The sequence below is a fragment of the Anomaloglossus baeobatrachus genome, chromosome 2 (assembly GCF_048569485.1).
Source record: "Anomaloglossus baeobatrachus isolate aAnoBae1 chromosome 2, aAnoBae1.hap1, whole genome shotgun sequence".
Classification (NCBI taxonomy): Eukaryota; Metazoa; Chordata; class Amphibia; order Anura; family Aromobatidae; genus Anomaloglossus; species Anomaloglossus baeobatrachus.
In genome coordinates, this window is record NC_134354.1 from 410797909 (window position 1) to 410824237 (window position 26329).

Consider the following 26329-nt stretch of genomic DNA (forward strand, 5'->3'; position numbering starts at 1 on the left):
CTATACCCATTTCATGTTTTCTTTTTATTATTATTATTTTTATTGAGTCAGCTGACAATGGTCTAATATCAAACTATTCCTTATTCCAGTATAAGTGAAAAAATGTGAGACATAAATAAAAAATACAACAAAATAAATATTAAAGCTGAAATGATCTGACCTAGGTGTCAAAAGATCAGGAAGTACTATTCTCAGAAGGGGACTGGAATGGATGATTCTCAGCCTATTAGGCCCTATTTTCTATCACAACCCTGTTAACCCCAGATCTTCCGTTCTGACAAGGGCAGTCCACAACAATCCCTATGTGGATAACGCCCTACACTTTCCCTGCGTGCCTCCCGACACGTTTCTCATTCTCAGGGTCATCACAAGATAGCAATGCACTCAAGAAAACAAATATGGGTCATTTTAATTGGGTGCTACTCTATTTTTAAACTCTGTTTATGTTAAAAGTGAAGTTTTATCTTACCTATTGTGTCCACTTGCCCAGTGCTGGTAATGGGGTACCTGTTATGTTTCTAGATGTTTATTTTTTCTTTGAATGAATGTAAAGAGTAATGCAGTACCAGAGTTCCCTTATACATTGTTGGCTTTTTAGTGTGCAGCTGTATGCATCTTATATTTACTATGTTTTTTCGGCTGCCACCTACACTGTGTGCAGAATTATTAGGCAAGTTGTATTTTAGAGGATTTTTTTATTATTGATCAACAACTATGTTCTCAATCAACCCAAAAGACTCATAAATATCAAAGCTTAATATTTTTGGAAGTTGGAGGGTTTTCTTTTAGATTTGGCTATCTTAGGAGGATATCTGTTTGTGCAGGTAATTATTACTGCGCAGAATTATTAGGCAACTTAATAAAAACCAAATATATTCCCATCTCACTTGTTTATTTTCACCAGGGAAACCAATATGACTGCACAAAATTTAGAAATAAACATTTCTGATATGCAAACACAAAACCCCAAAAAATTAGTGACCAATATAGCCACCTTTCTTTGTGATGACACTCAACAGCCTACCATCCATAGATTCTCTTCAGTTGCTTGATGTGTTTACGATCAACATTGTGTGCAGCAGCCACCACAGCCTCCCAGACACTGTTCCTAGAGGGGTACTGTTTTCCCTCCCTGTAGATCTTTCTTTTTATGAGGGACCACAGGTTCTCTATGGGCTTCAGATCAGGTGAACAAGGGGACCATGTCATTATTTTTTCATCTTTTAGACCTTTACTGGCCAGCCACGCTGTAGAGTAGTTGGATGCATGTGATGGAGCTTTGTCCTGCATGAAAATCATGTTTTTCTTGAACGATACCGACTTCTTCCTGTACCACTGCTTGAAGAAGTTGTCTTCCAGAAACTGGCAGTAGGTCTGGGAGTTGAGCTTCACTCCATCCTCAACCCGAAAAGGTCCCACAAGTTCAGCCTTCGTTTTTCAGCCTTCCTTACCTTGGCCATGTCCCTGAGTATGGCACACCTTGTGCTTTTTGATACTCCAGTAACGTTGCAGCTCTGAAATATGGCCAAACTGATGGCAAATAGCATCTTGGCAGCTTCACGCTTGATTTTCCTCAATTCATGGGCAGTTATTTTGCGCCTTTTTTGCCCAACACGCTTCTTGCGACCCTGTTGGCTGTTTGCCATGAAATGCTTGATTATTTGGTGATCACGCTTCAAAAGTTTGGCAATTTCAAGACTGCTGCATCCCTCTGCAAGACATCTCACAATTGTGGACTTTCAGAGTCCGTCAAATCTCTCTTCTGACCCATTTTGCCAAAGGAAAGAAAGTTGCCTAATAATTAAGCACACCTTATATAGGGTGTTGATGTCATTACACCACACCCCTCCTCATTACAGAGATGCACATCACCTGATTTACTTAATTGGTAGTTAGCTCTCAAGCCTATACAGCTTGGAGTAGGACAACATGTATAAAAATTATCATGTGATCAAAATACTTGTTTGCCTAATAATTCTGCACACAGTGCATACACACTTGTTGGATGTGCGGGTCAATTTTTTTTAAATATTTGTAGTGTCTTTTTATGATTGAGCACTCTGCCCTATAAACCAGGCTGTGTTCATAGCCTTTATAGCAGGAGTCCTAGCTGCCCAAACATGGAGGTTAGTCCAAATAGTGGCATTTCAAGTTAGATTTTGTAGTCTAGCTCCTCAGACACTGATGTTTTTAACCTAGATAGTGGCATTTAAGTTAGGTACCCGGATTATAGAGATTACCTAGCCGTTGGTTCCGGGCTTACATGCACTGGCCAATACATAAACTAAAAATCTCATTTTTTCATATAGCAGTAATGCAGTACCAGAGTTCCCTTATACATTGATGGCTTTTTAGTGTGCAGCTGTATGCATCTTATATTGACTATGTTTTGTCAGCTAGCACCTGTTCACACTTGTTGGATGTGCGGGTCAGTTTTTTTTAAATATTTGTAGCAAGTGAAGACCGCAGCCAAGTGTAATAGTTTAAATCCCTAAGCCTGTATAGAGCTTCAGGAACTTTATGAGTAAACCAACAGTAAAAAATAAATATACAGTACATTATTAATCGAGACTAGCAATTGTAATGATTTTCTTGCAAGGGGTTAACACACAATGCGCAGTCTCCCTCATGCTTACAGCACCATCCCATCCTTTCTCCCAGCGTGACTCTCTCTCTTTTTCTCTGCGGCAGGCTCGCTCCTTATTAAATATTTAAAACCCCAGTTTAAACATTTCAAGAGCCGGCAAATAAATGTCCGTCTTAATTTCTGTTAATGCTCAGCAGTTGTAAGCTGCAGCGTCTGCAGGGCTTGTATGGCCCCCTCACCCCACCCAGTGTAGGGCTCAGCCCACCAAATATAGCTTCCTTAGAGACCATTATATCCATTCGGGTGACAAGTGGATCACAAATTTCAGCTGATTCAAGTGTTTTACAATGTGTTTTAAGAGTAGTAGAGAAGATCTAATTACTTTTATTGCAGAAAATGTGTATTTCAAGTAATTTTAGGGATCCAGTGAGAATAAGACTTTCACTTAATAATTCTGGATAATTATACTAAATGTTTTTCCTCCACCATTTGTATTAAGAAAATTGCCTAGATCAGAATTATTGGAGGAAAAATTTGATTCACCTTAAGGGTATGTGCACTCAGCGTCATTTGCAGGGGGATTCCGCAACAAAAACTATCAGAAAATGTTCAAAAGAATGAACATGTGTTTTTCTATGTAAGGCTATGTGCGCACGTGTGCGCTCTGCACCGCACCTAAAAGGTGCGCTTCAGAGCGCAGCTGAAAAGCTCCGTTCTGAAGCGCATGGTGCCGGCAGAGAACGTGCGCTCTGCATGCTGCCTCTCCCTATAGACAGCATGCAAACCGCACGAAAGAAGTGACATGTCACTTCTTAGAACACAGCGATTCGGGCAGCAGCCGAATCGCTGCGTTCTAATAGGCCACGTGCGCACGGCTCCTGCACAATCTCCATAGATTGTGCAGGGGACGCAGGACGCATGCAGTTACGCTGCGGTGCAGAACTCAGCGTAACTGCATGCAATACGCACACGTAGGCACATCCCCTAAGAATGACTTCGCTGTTCATCTTCTGGCATTTTCCACTTCGAAAATGTGTTGTACATTACAATACAAGTCAATGGAAAAGCTCACAAGATGAACGAAAAACGACCGGACGTCTTCTGGAGTGCTTTGCTATTGTTTTTTCCTTAAAAAAATTGCTACCGTAGCAGCTTGTTAAGGCAGGGGTCTCATCACATTTGACCCTATGCTCCAAAGCATTCAAATCCCTGCAAAAGGGGGCATATGCACTAATGCAGCTATTTACTATAACGATACAGACGGAGTCACAGTGTGTTCTGTGATGCATTATTTTCAGCCATATACACCTGCCTAGTTGAGACTGGCAGCAAGACGTAATAGACTGAGTTAATTGACGTGTTCGCATATGTCACGCCCTGGCCTTGCCAGGTAGACACAGATAGGCCCCTGCACTACACCTTTCCCTCACAGGTGACATCAGCCAACCTCAAAACCCTAGTCACCCCCCTCAGGGCTAGATGGACACACCAGGGGGCGGAGCCAGGTGGTTGGAAGACGCCCACCAAGGAGTCTGGACAGCCCGGGACGGGAAAGTTAATAGTTCAGTTCAGTTGAGAGTTCAAGTTGGAGAGGAGTGTGGGCTGGAGCCTTGTGCAGCTCCAGCAGAGGCGAATACCCCAAATTGAGCGGCGCCAGGGTAGGAGCCCTGGTGCCATTGGCTAGGAGGCAGACGGCGGTCTCCGACTGCAGGAGCCGGGAAGACGGCTCTGTGGAACCGAGGTGGACCGGGACAGGGTAGTAGCCCACTGGTACTAACCCGGGGAACCGACTCGGAAACCGGAGCACACAGGGGGGTACTTGGACCCTGAAGCCGGGACCAGAAGCGACTGGAACCGGTTAATTTACCAATTGAGGCCAGGACTAGAGGTCCTGTCCCACCCAAAGTCCCTATTAGAAGTCAACAGCCCAACAAGGGGGATAAAAGGCCACCGCCAGGGCTCAACGATCCCATGGGCCAGCGTTTGCGGGCAAGGGCTCCTTAGGCCACATCCAGCCGGGAACGGACTCCTGAAGTTGCAAGCACAGGCAGTCCACCATTTCACAAAGGTGCAGGAGAAAGACAAAGACCACCAGCCGGGTGGGGGACCAGAACGCAGCCGGCTGCGGGCACCGACCACCATCACCTTGGTTTACCAGAGACTCGTGTGTTTCCTTCAATAGTGAGTACACCAGCACCCTGCGGTCGCCCATCTTCCTGCACCAAACCCCCAACGGATCCCGGGGCCACCATCCCTGCCCACGGAGGGGTTAACAACTTGCTGCATAACATCTCCCCCGGGTGCCCTGTCACTGCAGCGGTGGTGTCCAACCTCACCACACATACCGTGGGTGGCGTCACGAACTTAATGCGGCTCAGCCCGTACATATACCTCCTAGATCCACCACTACAAACACCCCTTTTTGATCGAAGTGACTGCAAGACCCCTGGGTCCGGAGACCCTCGAGCCACCCACAGAAGGTCCGGATCCGAGCAGCTCGGCTGCTGCGAGCGGGGCGGCACACATACTCTACTGTTGACCAGGATGGTAAAGTGTGATATGTATTAAAGGTACTGTTGCACCCCTGTGGTCCAGTTGCCACAGTAACATTGCCCTCCTCACAGGGGGTGATGCTATGCCTGGAAGCAAAGGGGGGGGTCTACCATGCTAGGTACACTAGCACTCAACACTTTCTACTCCGGACCAGAAGGGGGAGCTCAAGAACCCGGTATGAGGGGAGCTTCCCTATGCATTCTGGCCTTGAGGGTGAGTTAGGCACACACAGACAGAAAGTGAAACTGAGCAGAACAAGTAAGGAGTGGAGAGAAGACGGTCGCTGAGAAGAGACCTGAGCCAAAGCTCCTTCAGGGCCGAGCACATAGGGCCGGACATCGGAGTCCGAGGCTGCGTGGGTACTAAAGAATCCGAGCAGCAGAATCCGAAGGGCAGGAGACTGCAGGTCTTCTGGCCCACAGAGTGCCCGAGGCACAGCAGCACACTAGAGCCAGGAGCCGTGATAGAAGAAGAGGCACCAGTAAAGGACTCGTGCTGCCTGCCATACGGGTGAGAACCAGAACCAACATAAGGAAGAGGGTCTTAGCGTAGCTTCAAGTCGCAGGGACCCACACATCACAGCACAAGCAGGAAGGCCTGCAACCCACCTGGCTAGGTGGAACCCTCTCAATTGCTTCCAGGCTGACCAGACCTCCGTTACCTGCTGGACCAGTCTCCCGGGCCTGTACCATCAACTACCAAGTAAAAGGTAAAGGAAATTACAGCCCTTGTGTTGTCCAGTTTATACCGGCATCCTCAGTCCTGCACCCCAACGTTAATTCCCTCCATCAATTACAAAGACTACTACGCCCAACAGCCCTGGGGCCCAGCTATACCTATGGAGAACTATACCAGCCAAGCTGCATCAGCGTCTGCCCCAGAGGTCCCCTCCCGCAGTGTCGGCTATCTCTGGCTGAGTACCACATGTGGCGTCACAAACTACCATCCACATCATCCCCTTTTTACTGACACCGTCGGGGTCACGGAACCGGCTCTTGCCGCTGCAGCGTCCCAGAAACGAAACCGCGGTCCGGTAACAAGTAACCCCAGGCCCCGGCGCGGGCGTGTAAGTACCATATTGAAATGGTTATGACTGTAAATAGGATAATTGCTAACTTGTGTAAATATGATTAGCAGCAATGGACATAAGATATGCCCCTTTATACAGACCATGTCTCATTTTTATACACCATATACTTTTTAACTGTCATTGTCTTTGGCTCATCACTTTTGCAGCACATCGCTACACCATACCCCTGAAGATAATTCTACCACTGACTGTACCCCCTAAAAATACTATCGTTACACATTGTGCCCCCTCAACATAAAATAAGCTGCATCATGTATCATGTCGCTAAAAAAAAAAAAAAATAGCCACATTTTATCCCGTAAATAAAGAAATTAGCTACACTGTGAATACTGAAGAAGTGTTTACTAAGTTTTGACCATGAACAAATGTAACACAATACATTTTTTTTTATTCCTGGCATTGTAATAAGCAATAAAAGATCAGGTACACTCTGCCATCCCAATAAAGCTTCTCCAGTGATATCCTGATTAGAGCAGGGCTTCTAAGGCTATGTGCGCACATTGCGTTTTTTCATTCGTTTACGCAGCATTTTAAACTGCAGCGTAAACGCATGCATTGTGCGTCCCCAGCAAAGTCTATGAGAATTTAGCATATTCCATGCACACATTGCATTTTTAAATGCAGCGTTTTGGATGCCAAATTTTTTACAAAATCGATGCGTTCTAAAAAGCAACATGTCACTTCTTTTGTGCATTTTGGATGCTTTTCCCTGTCTGTCTGTAGGAGAGCAAGCATCCAGAACGCATCCACTCTGCATTCAAAATGCATTCAAAATGCAGCGTTTTGGATGAGTTTTGAAACGCACATGCAGTGACAAAAAACTGCAGATTATTTGTCAAGCCAGAACGCAACGTGCGCACATACCCTTAGGTGATGTCCAGATTGGTGTGGGGCTTCTCCTGATTGGGTTTCACTTCATGGGATGTCATGAATAAGGCAGGGTTTCACCTCATGGGATACCATGATTGGGGCAGGGTTTCACGTTATGAGATGTCATGATTGGGGCAGGGTTTCACCTCATGGGATGCCATTATTGGGGCAGGGTTTCACCTCATGGGATGCCATTATTGGGGCAGGGTTTCACCTCATGGGATGCCATTATTGGGGCAGGGTTTCTGCTCAGCTCATATTCTGATTGTTGCAGGGATTCTTCTCTGGTGATATTCTGATTGAGGCAGGGTTTCTCTTTAGGTCATGTTCTAATTGGGCAGAGCTTCTATTTATGTGATGTCCTGATTCTCCTCAGTTAACGTCCGGAACATTGTGCTTTTTCACAGGTGATGTACTAATTAGGTCAAGGCTTATCCTCAGGTGATAGGTGATGTCTAGATTAGGGAAGTTCTTTTTCACAAGTGATGTCCTGATTGGTGTAGGGATTCTTATTATGTATTGATTGGGGCAAGACATCTTCTCAGGCGATATCTAAATTTGTGCGGAGAGTCTTCCCTGATGTCCTCATTGAGACGGGGCTTTTTAATTAATATCCTGGTTTTGGCATAACGTTTCCTTTGGGAATGACCTGATTGAGACAGGTCTTCTTTTTAGGTGATGTCGTGATTAAGGTAGGGCTTCACCTCAGGTAATATCTTGATGGTGGCATAGCTTTTTCCTAGGGAATGTATTGATTGGTGCAGGGCTTCCACACAGGTAATGTTCTGATAGCTGCAGAAGTTCTACTTAAGGGATGTCTTGATTGGGACAGGGATTTTTTTCAGTGTATGTCTTGACTGACACACAGTTTCTCTTCAGGTGATGTACTGATTTGTGCAGACTGTCTTCTCAGGGGATATTTTAACTGGTGCAGGGCATCTCCTTAGGTAATGTCCTGACCGGTGCAGGGCATCTCCTTAGGTCATGTCCTGACCAGTGCAGGGCTTCTTCTCAGGTGATTGTCTGATAGGTGCAGGGCTTTTTCTTAGGGGATGTCCTGGTTGATACAGGGTTTCTACTCATGATGTCCTGATTGTGACTGGGCTTCTCCTTTGGTGATGTTCTTAATGGGATAGTTACTTTTCTCAAGGGATGTTCTGTGTGGGACAGGGCTTCACCTCAGATAATATCCTGATTGTGGCAGGTCTTTTCATGTGATGTCCTGATTTTTGCATGGCTTCTCCTAATGAGATGCCTTGATTGGGACAGGGCTTTTATTCAGTTTATGTCATAATTGGGGCACTTCAGGTGATGTCTTGATTGTGGCTGCGCTTCTCATGGCTTTTACTGACTAAGCAGTTGTTCTTCTCAACTGATGTTCGGATTAGGGCCTAGCACCTGCTCAGGTGATGTCCTGATTGGGGCAGGGCAGAATTCTACTCAGTTAATGTTTAGATTGGGGCAGGTCTTCTTATTAGGTGATATCCTCATTGGGGTAGGTCGTCTTCCCAGATGATGTCCTGATTGCTGCATGTCTTCTTCTCAGATTATGCCCTGATTGGCGCAGGGCTTCTTCTCAGGTTATGTAATAATTTGTGCAGGGCTTCTCCTGGTGGATCTGATTGGACATTACTTCTCCAGAAATCCACCATGCCCTAGAGAGCAGGGGACTGCTGCAAATGGACAAATGGACTACAAACACTAAAAGCTATTGTTGAACATACTGTACATCTGTACATTTTTTTATCTCATTGCAAACTTCAATATATTTTGAGAGAGTGGATAAACCTTGAAAATATTTTGACAATGGATTCTCCTTTAAAAATAAAAAATATTCTGTGAAATCTTTGTTGGGCAGCACTTTAACTGAGGGAAAGCCCAGATCTAATGCGTTCCGTCACTTTCTTCTGTCAACATTTAAGAGGCAGTTGCCTGTACTCATCAGCTGTTGCCAAGTGTCTGTCCTTGCACTGGAGAGTATGTTAGATTGCAGGTCTTAGATTTCTGCCTACGCTCCTTTATCAGGCTGTATGACAAGAATTAGATAGATGCATGTACAGAAGTATATAGATGACTAAGCATCATTTTAATTTAATAAATCAATACTACACATGTAAATCAGCAACTTTGTAATACATCTTATCAGAAAAATGTTCTTTTTTCATTGCCAGAATTGTTCGGTCATTATCAAAATTCTCAAGTCTGAGGTAAAATCTCTATTAAGAGAAGACTTTCCCATTATTGAGATAGAAGATGGCAGATGTTACTGATGACATTCTGTTAAGACTGTGCCCACACACTCACATGGGTACATACAAAACAGGAGAAACACAACACTTGTGCCCAACAATTCTGACCCTGACTTATCCTGCCTGACCGTGGAGGTTGATACCCTAAGAATACACAATGGCTCCCCCCACTCAACATTAACTGACCCTGAGTGTCCTTAACTGCACCCTTAAGCGGGCTTTACATGCTACGATATGGTTAATGAATTATCGTCGGGGTCACAGTGTTTGTGACACACATCCGGCTTCATTAACGAAATCGCAGTGTGTGACACTTATGAGCGACCTTAAACTATCGCAAAAGCGGTCAAAATCGTTTGCCGCGGAGAGGTCGTCCTGAAACAAAAAATCGTTTTCTGCTTATTAGCGATGTTGTTCATTGTTCCTGCGGCACCACACATCGCTGTGTGTGACACCGCAGGAGCGACGAACATCTCCTTACCTGCGTCCACCGGCAATGTGGAAGGAATAAGGTGGGCGGGATGTTACGTTCCGCTCATCTCCGCCCCTCCGCTTCTATTGGACGCCTGCCGTGTGACGTCGCTGTGACGCCGCACAAACCGCCCCCTTAGAAAGCGATCACCACATATCGGCCGTATGACGGGGGTGGGTGCTATCGCGCTCGAGATCGCCAGCAAATGCTAGCGATATTGCAGCGTGTAAAGCCCGCTTTACTCTAGTTAATGCGCAACACAAAAATAGGGATAACAGAAAAATGAAATACACGTAACTAGAGGATGAGACGCAGGCCTAGGAACATGTTTACATAGTAACCCAGGACAGACAGGAGAAAAAAAGAAGAACCCAGAAACAAACAATATGCAAAATCTCCCAGATACCCAAACTAATAGAAAAGGAACAGATTGTCTGCAGGGAAAACAATTGTGTTTTAAAATGCAGGATAAACCCCTAGTTGAGGAGCTGGAACTCCAACTACTGTATCTATCACCTGGAAATATAACCAGCAAAGAAAGCCGGAGCAAGGTGAGTATAAAAAGCCCCTCCCAAGATATGATAGGACAGAACCAAATAAGGAATTGGAGACACCAGATATAGAATTTTACTCAAGAAAGGAAAGAAAAGAGAAAATAACTATCAGCAGTTGAACAGAGACCAAAGCAAGTTGAGGCTCAGCAGAGAGGGAAACCATGCAGCATGAGGTCACCAGATCAATTCCCGAAACCGAAGCATGACACTATGATGACAGGAGGAGGGAGGAGCTCTGCCACTAGCTCCTCCCTCCTCCTCTCATCATAGAATCTCATAAGTAACAACTGTCATCTCCTATCTCTGTAATGGGAAAGTCTTCACTGAATACAGATTTTATCGGAATTGAGAAGTTTGATAAGTACTGATTAATTCTGGTAGGGAAAGAAGCAAATTCCTCTGATATATTACAAAGTTACTTATTTTCATGTGTACTATTGATTTATGAAATAAAAGTTAAAATGACTGTTAGGCTTTAAGGCTTAATTCACATATCCATGTATCATGGCTCAGTTAATGGACTGCGATGCATAATTTGACCTTGGGTCTCCTGATTTGAACTAACAGCCTCTTAGATAGGGACTGTATTTCAGGGTTCCATACATGTTTCATACATTTTTAATTGGACAATTGTTGTTTATGGAAATAAAAAGTTCATGACAATCTTCCTGTACCAGATGAAAAGAGGTGGATTTTTCATGGATGTAAAAATTTACTCAGCTGTGTGATTGCAGTCCAAGGTTATTTTGGATCTGAAGACTTAAGGCCCCGTTACACGCAACAACGTATCTAACAATATATCTCCGAGGTCACGGATTCCGTGACGCATATCCGGCATCGTTAGCGACGTCGTTGCGGGCGAACGGCCGTTAACGATCAAAAATACTCACCTTATCTTTGATCGTTGACACGTCGTTCATTTTCAAATAATTGTTGATTGTTGCAGGACGGAGGTTGCTCCTCGTTCCTGCGGCAGCACACATCGCTTCTTGTGACACCTCAGGAACGACGAACTACAGCCTACCTGCGGCCGCCGGCAATGCGGAAGGAAGGAGTTGGGCGGGATGTTACGTCCCGCTCATCTCCGCTTTTATTGGGCGGCCGCTTGGTGACGCCGCTGTGATGCTGCACAAACCTAAGGAGGCGGTTCGCCGGCAACAGCGACGTCGCTAGGCAGGTAAGTCCGTGTGACGGGTCCGAGCGATGTTGTGCGCCACGGGCAGCGATTTGCCCGTGACGCACATCCGACGGTGGCAGGTGCTTTCACCAGTGATATCGCTAGCGATGTCGCTGTATGTAAAGTGCTCTTTAGTTTGGTAAATTCAGTGTACACACAGGCATCTGAATATAGGCTAAGACTATTTACAGTGTTACTTCACTATTTCATTTAGATGCATGTAACAGTTAGAAAACAATAGTTGCCATGCTCTTTCTGTAGTGTGTAGTGATATTATGGTTATATGACACAAGTTCTATGTGATCATTTCGGTGCTACACTGTAATTTCCACTTGCCTAAGCAGGTGTCTTGTTGCCTGTCTGATAAAAGCAGTCTCCATCCAGTCAGATTAACCTTTAGAGGGTTGACTGTGGACCCCCACACTTTTGAACATTGGGTGTCTCAGCATTAGACCCTGAGCAATTTTGCATTTAGGTGTCCTAAGAAGTTGCAAACTTGGTACAACCTCTATAAATGTACTTTATGAAATGGTGTAAGACAGAAATGTATGCATATTAGTCTCTTATTATGCCATTTATTGTCTTTGCATCTCTGTAGTCCATAACACCACATGAAAGACACAAAGAGGCATGCTTTTTATTTTATTTTTTAACAAAAATATACAGTGTAGTATTTAACGCTGGTGAAATAAGTATTGAACACGTCACCAATTTTGTAAGTAAATATATTTCTAAAGGTGCTATTGACATGAATTTTTCACCAGATGTCAGTAGCAACCCATCTAATCCACACAGACAAAGAAATCAAACCATAGATTTCCCTAAATTAAGTTATGTGTAATAATGAGAAATGTCAGGGAAAAAAGTATTGAACACACTTACTATAATTGTTTTAATACTTTGTACAAAAACCTTTGTTGGTGATGACAATTTCAAGGAGACCCCCTGTATGGAGAAACTAGACGCATGCATTGCTCAGGTGTGATTTTGGCCCATACTTCCACACAAACACTCTTAAAATCCTGAAGGTACTGTGGGCTCCTTCTATGAACTCTGAGCTTCAGTTCCTTCCATACATTTTCTATTGGATTCAGGTCAGGTGATTGTCTGGGCCATTCTAGCAGCTTTATTTTCTTTCTCTGAAACCAATTGAGAGTTTCTTTGGCTGTGTGTGTGTGTTTGGGATCATTATCTTTCTGAAATATCCACATTTGTTTCATCTTCATCATTCTGGTAAATGGCAACAAGCTTTTATCAAGAATGTCTCAGTGCATTTGTCCATTTATCCTTCCTTCAGTAACCTGAAGTTTGTCAGTGCTGTATGCTAAAAAAGTACCCCCCACTATGATGTTCCCACCTCCAAATTTCACTGTTGGTTCAGGGTGATATGTATCGCTTTTATAGCTACAAATATGATGTGTGTTATGGCATCCAAAGAGTTCATTTTCTAAAATTTCAGCTGGTGTCATTACCTTCCATGGCTTTTTGTGCCTCAATACTTATTTTACCTGCTGTGTGTATGTATATAGATGGAAATATTGATAACCTCTGCAAAGAAAACTGTACCCCATTGTATTCTAGACAGATTCCAAAAGGCCATTTTTTTTTTACATGTGTCAAACAATGGGGCCTTAAGGATTAATTTGACTTATGCTCTGAAAACTTTCCCATTGCATACTCCAAATATAGACCATAAATGTGGACACAACCTCAGTCATTTTCATGTGCATTTACAGTGTATGGATTAGTCAGTCGAGAGCCGTAACTGGTGTAACATGATTGCTTGGGGTTATCGTGTTTAGTGCCTTGACATATCTCAAGCTCTGTGCTCCCTCTATTGGCCATTGAGGTGTATTACTGGCTTAGAATAATTGTAAAGCACTCTACTTGACAGATTATTTTATTAGCCTATATCAAACATTAGAAGCTTCCCAGTGTAAGTTAGTGAGTAGCTTTGTCTATGGACCTATAAATCATTTACAGTCGCACTTTGGATGGTTTGCTTTGACTTTTGAACGACAATTGCAAAGTTCTAAAACGTAAACACATGAAAAAAAATGTATGTGTTCTTGTGAATGACAGTCACATATGGTATTATGTAGTACAATGATTCATTGTGTCTGTATGCTTAACATCACTCGCTCTTCTCTTTACAGATTCTTACTGGTGTTCAGCTGTCTGGTGCTCTCTGTATTCTCCACAATTCCCGAATATCAAAACTTAGCCAACAAGGGCCTGTTCATACTGGTGAGAGATCTATAAGTTCTTGGTTAATCTCCTGTGTCTGTGTCTTATTATTAGCCTACGTTTCTCTGCACTCATTATACAATATCTATTTGCACTCCTTCCATTCTTACTGAAGCTCGAAAGCTGGTTGTTTTTCATGTAACAGTGTCATATAGGAACAATCTTTCTATAAACTCTTCATTGCAGGGAAGTCGAATACATGGTAGTAAGGCTGAGACTACACAACCTTTGTCACCCAGCATCTTCAATGGTAATTGGCGCTTGATTCACTCATTTTGTAAGCATTGGGGTTGTAGCACCCAGGCATATGGGGTACTCGGTTCCGGGCAGTGTCTCCATTGGGAATGTCATGGTGGTGGCCGTTACCTGGTTCCGTGCCCTGGGCCCTTTTTGTAATGGGGGATATTTACAGGGGATTTGTAAATAAAGTTATTTGTGACGCCACTTGCAGTGTTGCGGCTAAGTGTAGGGAGCTGCCGCTGCAGGTTTTACAGGGGCTAATGGAATGTGAAACTCTGATGACTTGGGCCCTTCGCAAGTAGGGTATTACCCCAGCAGGTGTATGGTGCGGTGGACGTCGGAAGAAGTCCAGATAGGTATTCAGTGCAACTGGTTTACTCACTTTTCGGGTGTTAACTGGCTGCCCGAGGCCGGCTGGTTTCGCCCCCAGGTCCCCGTCGTCCCAGTGCCAGTCTAGTTCTCTGGTACCTTTTTCCCCTGCACCTGTCTCTGGCAAGTGGGTCTCCGTGGTATAGAACACTGGGGGTCCCCAGTTTGTGGTTTGTCCACCTCTGTCCGCCTGACGGTAGTGTGAACCATGTGGGGATGGAGTCTCTGGTCCTGTCCCCGACTCTCTCCTTGTCACTGAGTCTTCGGATTCTTCAGGGTCCGCAAGGTCCTTGGTGGTCCCCTTTGCTGTGCAAGTGTTAACAGGTCAGCCTGAAGCTCTTCCCTGTCCTTGGGACCTGTACCCCGTCGGTGCGTAGCTACGGGAGCACTCCACCATACTCCACCGGCAACCACCTCTCCTAGGTACCAGGTCACCGTCAACTCGAGTCAGGATGCTCTTCAGTCACACCCTTCACCTTCACCTCTGCTGTCAACTCTAGACCGACTTCAGCTGACTACTCTCCACAGTCTGCCCCTCCCACCTGGTCAACTAGTGGACTGGAGTGGCTCCACCTCTAGGCGGCCATCTATGGTCCCACCCTAGCTAGGTACCATTGTATGGGGGATTGTTGGGGAAAACTGGGATTACCTGGGTTTTTGGTCTTACCGGCACTGGGGTTCTGGGTCCCTAAGGGGGTAGGCCCTGCATCCTGGTGGGGATGCAGAACCTTGTAGCACCCTGATGGTTTCAGGGGCGCTACAGACATTTACATTGAAATTTTTTAAACTTGCACCAATGTACTACCAAGCGGTAAGCCAGTAGGTAATGACAGTGTATATGTCTAATTACTGAACGAGTGTACAGAACAGAAAACCAATGGGAAATTCAAAATGAAAATTAGGTTCCGCAAAGTGCAGTTTTAGAGTTTTTCTGTCACCAGAGTTTGAGGCATAATCAGTATTACTTTGTGTCCCTTGTGGACATTCACTTATTAATAATAATGCTTATTTTTTTTTCTATTTTTCCTAACCATTGATATTCAATGTAGTTATGCAATACATTGTAACAAGCTCTGCCCCTTTGTGTAAATATCAGTACAGGCTTTCAATCCCCAAGATATCCAAGTGGAATATGATGAATAACCAAGACACAAATGGTATTAGACAGTGGCTTAATATTTCATTGTAAGCTAAATATGCTTTTTACGAAACCGTAAAGCATATTCAATTCCGGGATCACAGACTTCATGGCCTATACTTAGGATAGGCCATCAATATCAAATGAGCAGAAGCGTAACTCTCTGCAACGCTGCTGATCAACTTTCTGAAAAGGTCGCTGAGCTGTTATAAGACTGTAGTATCTTGAATGTTTACTCTGCATTAAAGAAGTCAGTGCTTCAACGCTGAAATGCCAAGCACATATATTGTTTATTTGTATAAATAAATAAATATATATTATATATATATATACACATAAACACGCACGCGCATACGCACGCACGCACACACACACACACACACACATACATATACACAACACACACATACATATACACATACACTCACTGGATACGAAAAGTATTCAGTCCCATTTAAATTTTTCACTCTTTATTTCAATGCAGCCATTTGGTAAATTCAATTCAAGTTAACTTTTTCTCATTATTTTACACTCTGCACCCCATCTTGACAGAACAAAAACAGAAATGTAGAACTTGTTACAAATGTATTAAACGAGAAAAACTGAAATGTCACATGGTCATAAGTATTCAGACCCTTTGTTCAGTATTGAGTAGAAGCACCTTTTGAGCTAGTACAGCCATGAGTCTTCTTGGGAATGTTGCAACAAGTTTTTCACACTTGGATTTGGGGATTCTCTGCTATTCTTCCTTGCAGATTCTCACCAGTTCTGTCAGTATGATGGTGAACGTTGGTGGACAGCCATTTTCAGGTCTCTCCAGAGATGCTCAATTGGGTTTAGGTCATGGCTCTGACTGGGCCAGTTAAGAATCGTTGAGTTGTTCTGAAGCCACTCCTTTGTTATTTTAGCTGTGTGCTTAGGGTCATTGACTTTTTGGAAGGTGAACCTTCGGCCAAATCTGAGGTCCAGAGCACTCTGGAACAGGTTTTCTTCCAAAATTTCTCTGTACTTGGCTGCATTCATTTTTCCTTCAATTTCAACCAGTCGTCTTGTCCCTGCAGCTAAAAAACACCCCCATAGCATGATGCTGCCACCACCATGTTTTACTGTTGGGATTGTATTGGTCAGGTGATGAGCAGTGCTTGGTTTTCTCCACACATATCACTTAGAATTATCACTAAAAAGTTCTATGTTCATCTCGTCAGACCAGAGAATTTTATTTCTCATAGTCTGGGAGTCCTTCATGTGTTTTTTATTTTTTTGCAAACTCTGTGCTGGCTTTCATATGTCTTGCACAGAAGAGAGGCTTCTGTCAGGCTGGAGTGGAGGGCTGCAGTGATAGTTGACTTTGTGGAACTTTCTCTCATCTCCCTACTGCATCTCTGGAGCTCAGTCACAGTTATCTTGGAGTTCTTCTTTGCCTCTCTCACCAAGGCTATTCTCCCACGATTACTCAGTTTGGCTGGACGGACAGGTCTAGGAAGAGTTCTGGTGTTCCCAAACTTCTTTCATTTAATGATTATGGAGCCCATTATACTCTAAGGAACCTTGAGTACTGCAGAAATTCTTTTGTAACCTTGGCCAGACCTGTGCCTTGCCACAATTCTCTCTCTGAGCTCTTTGGCAGTTCCTTTGACCTCATGATTCTCATTTGATCTAACATGCACTGTGAGCTGTGAAATCTTATATAGACAAGTGTGTGCCTTTCCAAATCAAGTCGTATCAGTTTAATTAAACACAGCTGGATGCCAATGAAGGAGTAGAACCATCTCAAGTAGGATGACAAGGAAATGGACAGCATGTGACTTAAATATGAGGGTCTGAGCAAAGGGTCTGAATACTTATGACCATGTGATGTTTCATTTATTCTTGTTTAATACATTTGCAAACATTTCTATATTTCTAGGGTTTTTTTCTGTCAAGATGGGGTGCAGAGTGTACATTAATGAGAAAACAATAAACTTTTTTAAATTCACCAAATGGCTGCAATGAAACAAAGAAGGAAAAACGTAAAGGGGTCTGAATACTTTCTGTACCCACTGTTTTACACAGGGGGTGAAATAACTATTGAACATGTCACCAAGTCTCTAAGTAAATATAATTCTAAAGGTGCTATTGACATGAATTTCTCACCAGATGTTGATAACAACCCATTCAATCCACAAAAAGAAAAAAAAATTAAACCATAGATGTTCATAAATTAAGTTTTGTGTAGTAAGTGACACAGGGGAAAAGTATTGAACACATGAAGAAAGAGAGGTGCAAAAAGCCATGGAAAGTCATGAGCCAGTAGATTAAAAAGCAATCCTACCACTTAGTGAAAAAATAATAGCTGTTTCAACTCATGTCCTATATAAAAGTGTTTTCCTTACGAGATGCCACACAAACATCTCATGATGGATAAAAGCGGTAAGCTGTCTTCAGATCTTCGCAACAATATTGTTGCAAAACATACTGATGGCATTGGTTACGAAAGAATATCTAAACTATTGAAGGTCCCAGTGAGCACTGTTGGGGCCATAATTTGGAACAGGAAAGAACACCATTTCACCACCAAGTGCTTCCTGCAGGATTTCAGACAGAGGAGTGAAAATAATTATCAGAAGAGTTGTCCAAGAGCCAAAAACCACTAATAGAGAGCTACCAAAAGAACTGGCATTAACACGTACAATTGTTTAAGAAAACAATAACTTACTCAACCTCTTTGGCCTGTATGCAGGCCCACCACTCAAGACTCCATTGCTGAACAAAAACCATGTTCATGTGTGTTTAAAGTTTGCTCGACAACATTTAGACAAGCCTGTGTAATACTGGGAGACTATAGTCTGGACAGATGGGACCAAAATTGAACTTTTTTGGAGGCCATAAGGCTGTGCATATCACCACAAAAACACCATACAAAAGTTCAGTTTGGAGGTGAGAACATCATGGTATGGGTCTGTTTTTCAGTATATGGCACTGGCAAACTTCATATAATTGAAGGCTGTACGAATGGACAAAAGTACTGTGATAGTCTTGATAAAAATCTGCTGTCATTTACCAGGATGATGAAGATAAAATGAGGGTGCACATTTCAGCAAGACATTGATCCCACACATACAGTCAAGGAAACTCTCAATTGGTTTCAGAGAAAGAAAATAAAATGGCTAAAATGGCCCAGTCAATTACCTGACCTGAATCCAATAGAAAATGTATTGAAGGAACTGAAGCTCAGTGTTCATATAAGGAGTCCACGGATGCTTCAGGATTTGAGTGTTTGTGTGACAGAATGGGCAAAAAAATCACACTTGAGCAATGCATGCAGGAGGCATCTTGATGCTATCATCACCAACAAAGACCTTTGTGCAAAGTATTAAATAAATTTCAGTAAGAGTGTTCAATAGTTTTTTCTAGTGTTATTTCTCATTATTACACATTGCCTGTGTGGGTTCGATTGAACGGACATCTGGTGAGAAATTCATATTAATAACAACTTTAGAAAAATATTTCTGTAGAAAATTGGTGGCGTCTTCATTAATTATTTATGCACACATATATATACACATTTACAGGCAGCATTTCTCAATATTATTACTAAATAGAAGAGAGAAAAGCTCATTTGTAATGCTCAAACCACATTATTTAAAAATAAAATGATATACAGTACTTTATATATTTCTCAATCCATCCTCAGTACCAATGGATATTTACCCTTTCTAATTTAGCCAGTGACTGCACAATAATGTAAAATTAAATGATACAGGTTCAGAGAAACTAACTGCACAGAAAACTAACTATAATTTATTATTACAGTATTCTAAATAAAATGGAATATGTGACTAAGAACAGGAAAAGCTTGACACCGGACAAGGCATTTGGCGATAATCACTAGCGCAACTAATATCCAGTAGGGAATTTGAGCTTAAGTGTCGAGAGAAATCATTTTAGTTGACTAACTGGGATCTCCAAGTCAAAAACCTCTCTTACTTATAAGAGTATGTTTCTGTTGTGCTTCCCACGACTAAGGCCCTGTGCGCACTTACCGGATTTTTCCGCAGATTTTCTGCGGATTTGCTGCATGTTTCGCTGCAGAAAATGTTCATAACATCTCTACAGTGAATCACCAGCAAAACGTATGGGAAAAAAAAAATCCTGTGCGCACTAGGCGGAATTTGACAGCTGCATGTTTTGCTGCGGGATTCCCGCAGCAAAAACAATTGCATGTCAATTCTTTTCCGCACATCGCTGCGGGATTTCACTCCATTGACTGCCTAAAGCTTGTGTATTATATAATGGAAAGCTTTACAATGCTTCTTGTATACGTTCCTCTCTTGTCACAAGATGTCCACCTGTAACATCATCACACAGCCATAGTGAGATAGGAGTAAGCATTTCAGGTTTAGGCTCCACGACTAATAGAAATCTTCAAAATCATAAGGAATTAATAAGAAAATCAAATATTTCTTTACACAGTGAAAACAATTCTGTTTTCTAAAACCAAAAATCCCATTATGCATCTGGTAGAGAATGACATAGGTATAGTGTGGAAAGCATATAAGACAATATAGGCAGAATTACCTAGTACAACGTATGTATTAATGATTAAAAGGATTGTCCAGCTACAAAGATCTTTAGATTTGTCTTAGGCCCCTTTCACACGTCAGTGATTCTGGTACGTTTGTGCTTTTTTTTAAACGTACCAGAATCACTGACATACGCAGACCCATTATAATGAATGGGTCTGCTCACACATCAGTGATTTTTCACTGCACGTGTCTCCGTGCGGCGTACCCGCGTGTCCGTGATTGCCGCACGGAGACATGTCCATTTTTTTCTGGCATCACTGATGTCCCACGGACCACGCAGTGATGTGGTCCGTGAAACACGTGCCAGAAAAAAACGTGCTTCTAAAATAAAAATAATGTTTACTCCTCCGGCTTCAGCCGCGCTCTCTGCAGCCTGTTCTCCCTGCTGCTTCTGAGCCGGCTCATTACTGTCGCGTATATTCATGATGCACGACACAGCCGACCCGGAAGCAGCTGCTGCGGGGGTCAGCGCCGGCCGGATGCTGCACTGCGGGAGCGATCAGCACCATGGAGAGCGGGAGCGGGCACAGGTGAGTTGATTTCTAAATGCAATCACGGGCCACGGAGAACGGAGCCCGGATTGCACTTAGACAACCCACGTGTGCCGTAAATCACGGCACACGGAGGGACATGAGCGTGTTTTACACGTCAGTGAAGAACGTCAGTGTTTTTCACTGACGTGTGAAACGGGCCTTATACAGATATTCTCAAGATGTCTCTTGCACAGGTCAGAGGTTTGGAGTCTCCTTACTTCATTGTTTCTAGCAGCGTGTGCTCTCTTCCTAGAGTGACAGCTCTGGTGAATAGTTGAACTGAAGTATTAGTAGAGCGATAAAGCTCAACACAAGTTCTGGTGTAACATATTCAGCTATCAGTGGTTTGTTCTATAGTGTACATTTTTATTACTGCATTTACACAAAGATAACATGGAATTTCACCAAGCACACAGATCTGGACAGCCAGACCCCTTAGGGGACCTGCTCTGAAAGCTGTGGACTGCTGATTTATAATTGCATCTTTTCAGAAGATAAGAAGGAGGTGAGCAAATAGAAATTAATTACTGTAGATAATTGGGATGTTAAGAGAACCTATCACCTCATTTGGTGATTATAAAGGCCCAGTCACACACAACGACTTACCAGCGATCCCGAAAACGATGCGACCTGATAGGGATCGCAGGTAAGTCGCTGGGAGGTCGCAGGTGAGATGTCACACAGTGAGATCTTACCAACGATGCAGGAACAATACAGGTCGCAGTAGCGACCTGTATATATAACGATCTCAGCAGTCACTGGGACTTTGTCACACAGCGTCAAACACAGCGATGTGTCCTGCCCAGCAGGACGTCGCCTTTGAAGAAAATGACCTGGACCATTCAGCAACGACTAGCGATCTCACAGCAGGGGCCTGATCCCTGGTAGGTTTCACACATAACGAGATCGCTAATGGGATCGCTACTGCGTCACCAAAACGGTGACTCAGCTGCGATCTCGCTAGCGATCTCGTTATGTGTGACAGTACCTTAAGGCTGGTGCCACACGGGGATTACTGCGATCCCCTCACATGACACTCGGCTCGTGCTGGCAGTACAGCAGAGCCGAGTGTCATGCGAGTGTCCCTGCGACTGAGGTCCGGCCGTGCGAGCGGACCTCAGCTGTGAGGGGTGGGCCAGCTCTGAGGAGGGGCTGGCCAGCGCTGAGGAGGGGAGGGAGGGATTTCTCTCCCTCTCTCCTCCGTAGCCGGCTATTGCCATTCTCGCACTGCACTCGCGGTACACCGGTGTACCGCAAGTGCAGTGCGATTTTTCTCTCGCCCCATACACTTGAATGGGTGCGAGAGAAAGAGTCTCGCATTACAATCACTGCATGCTGCGATTGTTTTCTTGGTCCGATTAGGGCTGAGAAAATAATTGCTCATGTGTGCTGACACACAGGCTAATATTGGTCTGAGTGGAATGCGATTTTTTTTATCGCACTCCACTTGCACCGATTTTCATACTGTGTGGCTTAGGCCTTACCTGCAGCCACCACTTGTAAACCCTTATATACAGCATTCTAGAATACTGTATATAAGAGCCCAGGCTGCTCTGTAGAACGTAAAAATCACTTTTAGTATATTCACCTAGGGCAGGGGTGGGGAACCTCCGGCCCGCGGGCCGTATGCGGCCCGCGATGACCTTTTCTGTGGCCCCCGGGGCACTGGAGCAGATTCCCAGTGGCTGCGGTGCTCGGGCAGCTGCTCATCTTGTCTATTGCCGGGAGACAGCACTGGGGGTGGGACTTCCTCCCTCTGGCTCCTACATGCTCCCTGTGAGATTACAGCTAGAATCAGAGTGATGGGGGAGGGGCCTGCACGGGATATAGAAGGCTGTATAGTGCCGTGCGTTCTACCTCTCACCCTCCCGTTCTGTGCTCGGCTGCTCAGGTCTAGGAGGTCTTTTCTTGGAGAGAAGACGAGAATGAAGCCAGCCCTTGAGCTGAGCTGCTGCATCCATCACTTGTGCTGCACCTGATCTTACAGGGCACCTAAGCAGCAGGTACTTATATCTGCGCTAAGTGTGTTTATATCTAATATATACCACCATATATCAAATGTATTTGTGACTTCAGTGTCCAGTGTCTGTTGTGTATACATGTGCATGTGCTGTGTATACGGCGTGTGTGCTGTGTATGTGCTGTGTATACGGCGTGTGTGCTGTGTATACGGCGTGTGTGCTGTGTATACGGCATGTGTGTGCTGTGTATACGGCGTGTGTGTGCTGTGTATACGGCGTGTGTGCTGTGTGTGCGGCATGTGTGCTGTGTGTGCGCGCTGTTTATACGGCGTGTGTGTGCTGTGTATACGGCGTGTGTGTGCTGTGTATACGGCGTGTGTGTGCTGTGTATACGGCGTGTGTGTGCTGTGTATACGGCATGTGTGTGCTGTGTATACGGCGTGTGTGTGCTGTGTATACGGCGTGTGTGTGTGTGTGTGTGTGTGCGCGCGCTGTTTGTTGTGTTTGGCACTTAATAAAGTTTCATATTGTAAGGTTTATTGGTATATCTAATTCCTGGTGTGCACGTTTACATGCAGAGCTTTTTTTCTTCTCCTTATGTACTGTGTATATGGCATGTTGAGTGCTATGTATGGCTTGTTGAGTGCTGTGTATGGCTTGTGTGTGTGCTGTATACGGCGTGTGAGTGCTGTGTATGGCTTGTTGAGTGCTGTGTATGGCTTGTTGAGTGCTGTATACGGCTTGTTGAGTGCTGTGTATGGCTTGTTGAGTGCTGTGTATGGCTTGTGTGTGTGCTGTATACGGCGTGTGAGTGCTGTGTATGGCTTGTTGAGTGCTGTGTATGGCTTGTGTGTGTGCTGTGTATGGCTTGTTGAGTGCTGTGTATGGCTTGTGTGTGTGCTGTATACGGCGTGTGAGTGCTGTGTATGGCTTGTGTGTGTGCTGTATACGGCGTGTGAGTGCTGTGTATGGCTTGTGTGTGTGCTGTATACGGCATGTGAGTGCTGTGTATGGCTTGTGTGTGTGCTGTATACGGCGTGTGAGTGCTGTGTATGGCTTGTTGAGTGCTGTGTATGGCTTGTTGAGTGCTGTATACGGCTTGTTGAGTGCTGTGTATGGCTTGTTGAGTGCTGTGTATGGCTTGTGTGTGTGCTGTATACGGCGTGTGAGTGCTGTGTATGGCTTGTTGAGTGCTGTGTATGGCTTGTGTGTGTGCTGTGTATGGCTTGTTGAGTGCTGTGTATGGCTTGTGTGTGTGCTGTATACGGCGTGTGAGTGCTGTGTATGGCTTGTGTGTGTGCTGTATACGGCGTGTGAGTGCTGTGTATGGCTTGTGTGTGTGCTGTATACGGCGTGTGAGTGCTGTGTATGGCTTGTGTGTGTGCTGTATACGGCGTGTGAGTGCTGTGTATGGCTTGTGTGTGTGCTGTATACGGCGTGTGAGTGCTGTGTATAGCTTGTGTGTGTGCTGTATACGGCGTGTGAGTGCTGTGTATGGCTTGTGTGTGTGCTGTATACTGCGTGTGAGTGCTGTGTATGGCTTGTGTGTGTGCTGTATACGGCGTGTGAGTGCTGTGTGCAGTATACAGTATCTCCTGTGCATGTGTACTATATATGGCCAGTGTGTGTCATGGGTGGTGTAAAATAGGACAACTGTGTGAAGGCTGTGTGCAGTATACGGCCAGTGTGTCAGAGCGGTGTGTGTATGTACAGTGTCTCCTGTGTGATATATATGATTTACCAATCTGCGCTTCAAACAAAGACAAACCTGGAAAAGCAGTTGTGAGAAGCAAACATCACAGCGCACCAAAGAGAAGCAGCTCCGGCCATCACAGTAGGGGTATAGGGGAGAGTTAATTGTTTGACTAATTATAGCCGGATCATTTTCAAGTTGATAATTTTGTGCGGCCCCCGAAGGTTGGTAGAATTTTCCAAATGGCCCCCGGCAGTAAAAAGGTTCCCCACCCCTGACCTAGGGGGTGGTCCAGTCCGATGGGTATCGCTGGTCTCCAGTCCGGCACCTCAGCTCTGCTGCGATTGCTGTCCTCCTAACCCACCCAGTATGGATGACGTGTCCTACATCATCCACACAGGCTGGCATTTCGCTCCTGCATAGGCACACAAGGCAGATCAAAGTACTGTAATGCGCATACACGAGGAAAGGTTAAAGACCACCTGCGCAAGTGCATTACAATACTACTATATGCCCTGAGCAAGGCAGATCAAAGTTCGCGTACGCAAGAGCGTAATGCGGCCTGTGTGGATGACATAGAAGATGTCATCCACACTGGGCTAAGTAGAAGGAGGACGGCAATCGCAGCAGAGTGGAGGCGCCGAATCGGAGAGTAGCGACACCCATCGAACCGGACTGCCCCCTAGGTGAGTATAACAAAAGTGATTTTTTACAATCTAATGAGCGGACTGTGCACTTATATACAGCATTCTGGAATGCTGTATATAAGGGCTCACTGGTGTTGACCACTGTTTATAGTCACCAAATCTGGTGACAGGTTCCCTTTAAACGTTAACCCATCCTCAAATGTACATATTGTGCACACTAGGCAAGACACTGGTGCTCAAGCTCTATGAAAACCAGTTGTACATTATAAAAGATAAATGCTGTAATTACACAAGAATGACAGTAAATATAAAGAGCAAGTCAATTGCAAACTTGCTTATTTTCTTCCTGTCTAAGTAATCAAAGTAATTTGAAAATATCCTGTAAAATATCACAAATACACATATTCACAAATTTTTATGCGTACGTTATCAATGGTTCACTGATGCCCTGCATCGCCCCTCCCACACTGGGTTTCATATTGAGAAGTGATCACTCTTTAAAGCACCACTACAGTGTTTTGAGTTTTTTCAGCGCTTGAGTGGTGCTTTCTATGCAAGTTCTGTTCCCCCTGTCATATACTCACCTTTTGGTGTCTTGACATTTTACCGACGCTACTCCGGTCCTGTGGCGCCATCTTGTGACAGTAGCGTCTGACGGGCCAGAAATCAGAAGTTACGTCACAAGGGTAAATGCATCTCTATGAGAGCCAAAACAAGGCTCTCATACATTTACATTGATTTGTGACCTCCAGCTTCCTGCACGAAACACTGGAACGCACTAACAGGTCAGAAATCGCCGAGACCGACCTGAGCGGTGGCAATAGAAGGTGAAGCCGTCGACAGGTGAGTATATAACAAGGTGCAGGGGACTTAGATTTTAAGCACCACTGGAGTGGTGCTTCAAACCAGGGATTTTAAACTCAGCTGAGTATATGGGCTGCACATAAAAAACATTTGTATTTGGGAGGTGGCATTCTTTGCAAGACGAAGTGACATTTGTAGTGATACTATATTTGTTTTTTTGTACAACGTTTGATCACTGTATTTTTTTTTACATTTTTGACGTGTTTTTATGTTATTGTTTTTAAATTGCATTCATTGTATGGGTTATGGTACAGTTTTTTAACTTGGTTTGTTACATTATTTTATACATAAAACAGTGGCCACAGCCTCTGCCTTCTGCTGACGCTTCGTTTGAGTATCCCCGGATGCACTGGGATTCTTAACTGAAGTGTCATCAGACAGGAAGTAGGGGAAATACAATAACAGATAGTGAAGTTTGGGAACAGTAGGGAATTTTTAATGCAAGTATAATAGAAATTAGTTTAGATTACGGCACTAAATAGAAAGGGATTTAGATTTAAATATATTTGACCTTAGGACC

General features: G+C 44.1%; 1 protein-coding gene across 2 annotated transcripts in view; it reads left to right on the forward strand.

Moving 5' to 3' along the window:
* The window catches only part of KCNQ4 (potassium voltage-gated channel subfamily Q member 4), a 327569-nt gene that overhangs the window by 188883 nt on the left and 112357 nt on the right, over positions 1 to 26329 (forward strand). For both annotated transcript variants that reach the window (XM_075336124.1, XM_075336126.1), the window contains exon 2: positions 13709 to 13799. In XM_075336124.1, coding sequence (XP_075192239.1) covers positions 13709 to 13799 — 91 coding nt within the window. The remainder of the gene's footprint in view (positions 1 to 13708; positions 13800 to 26329) is intronic.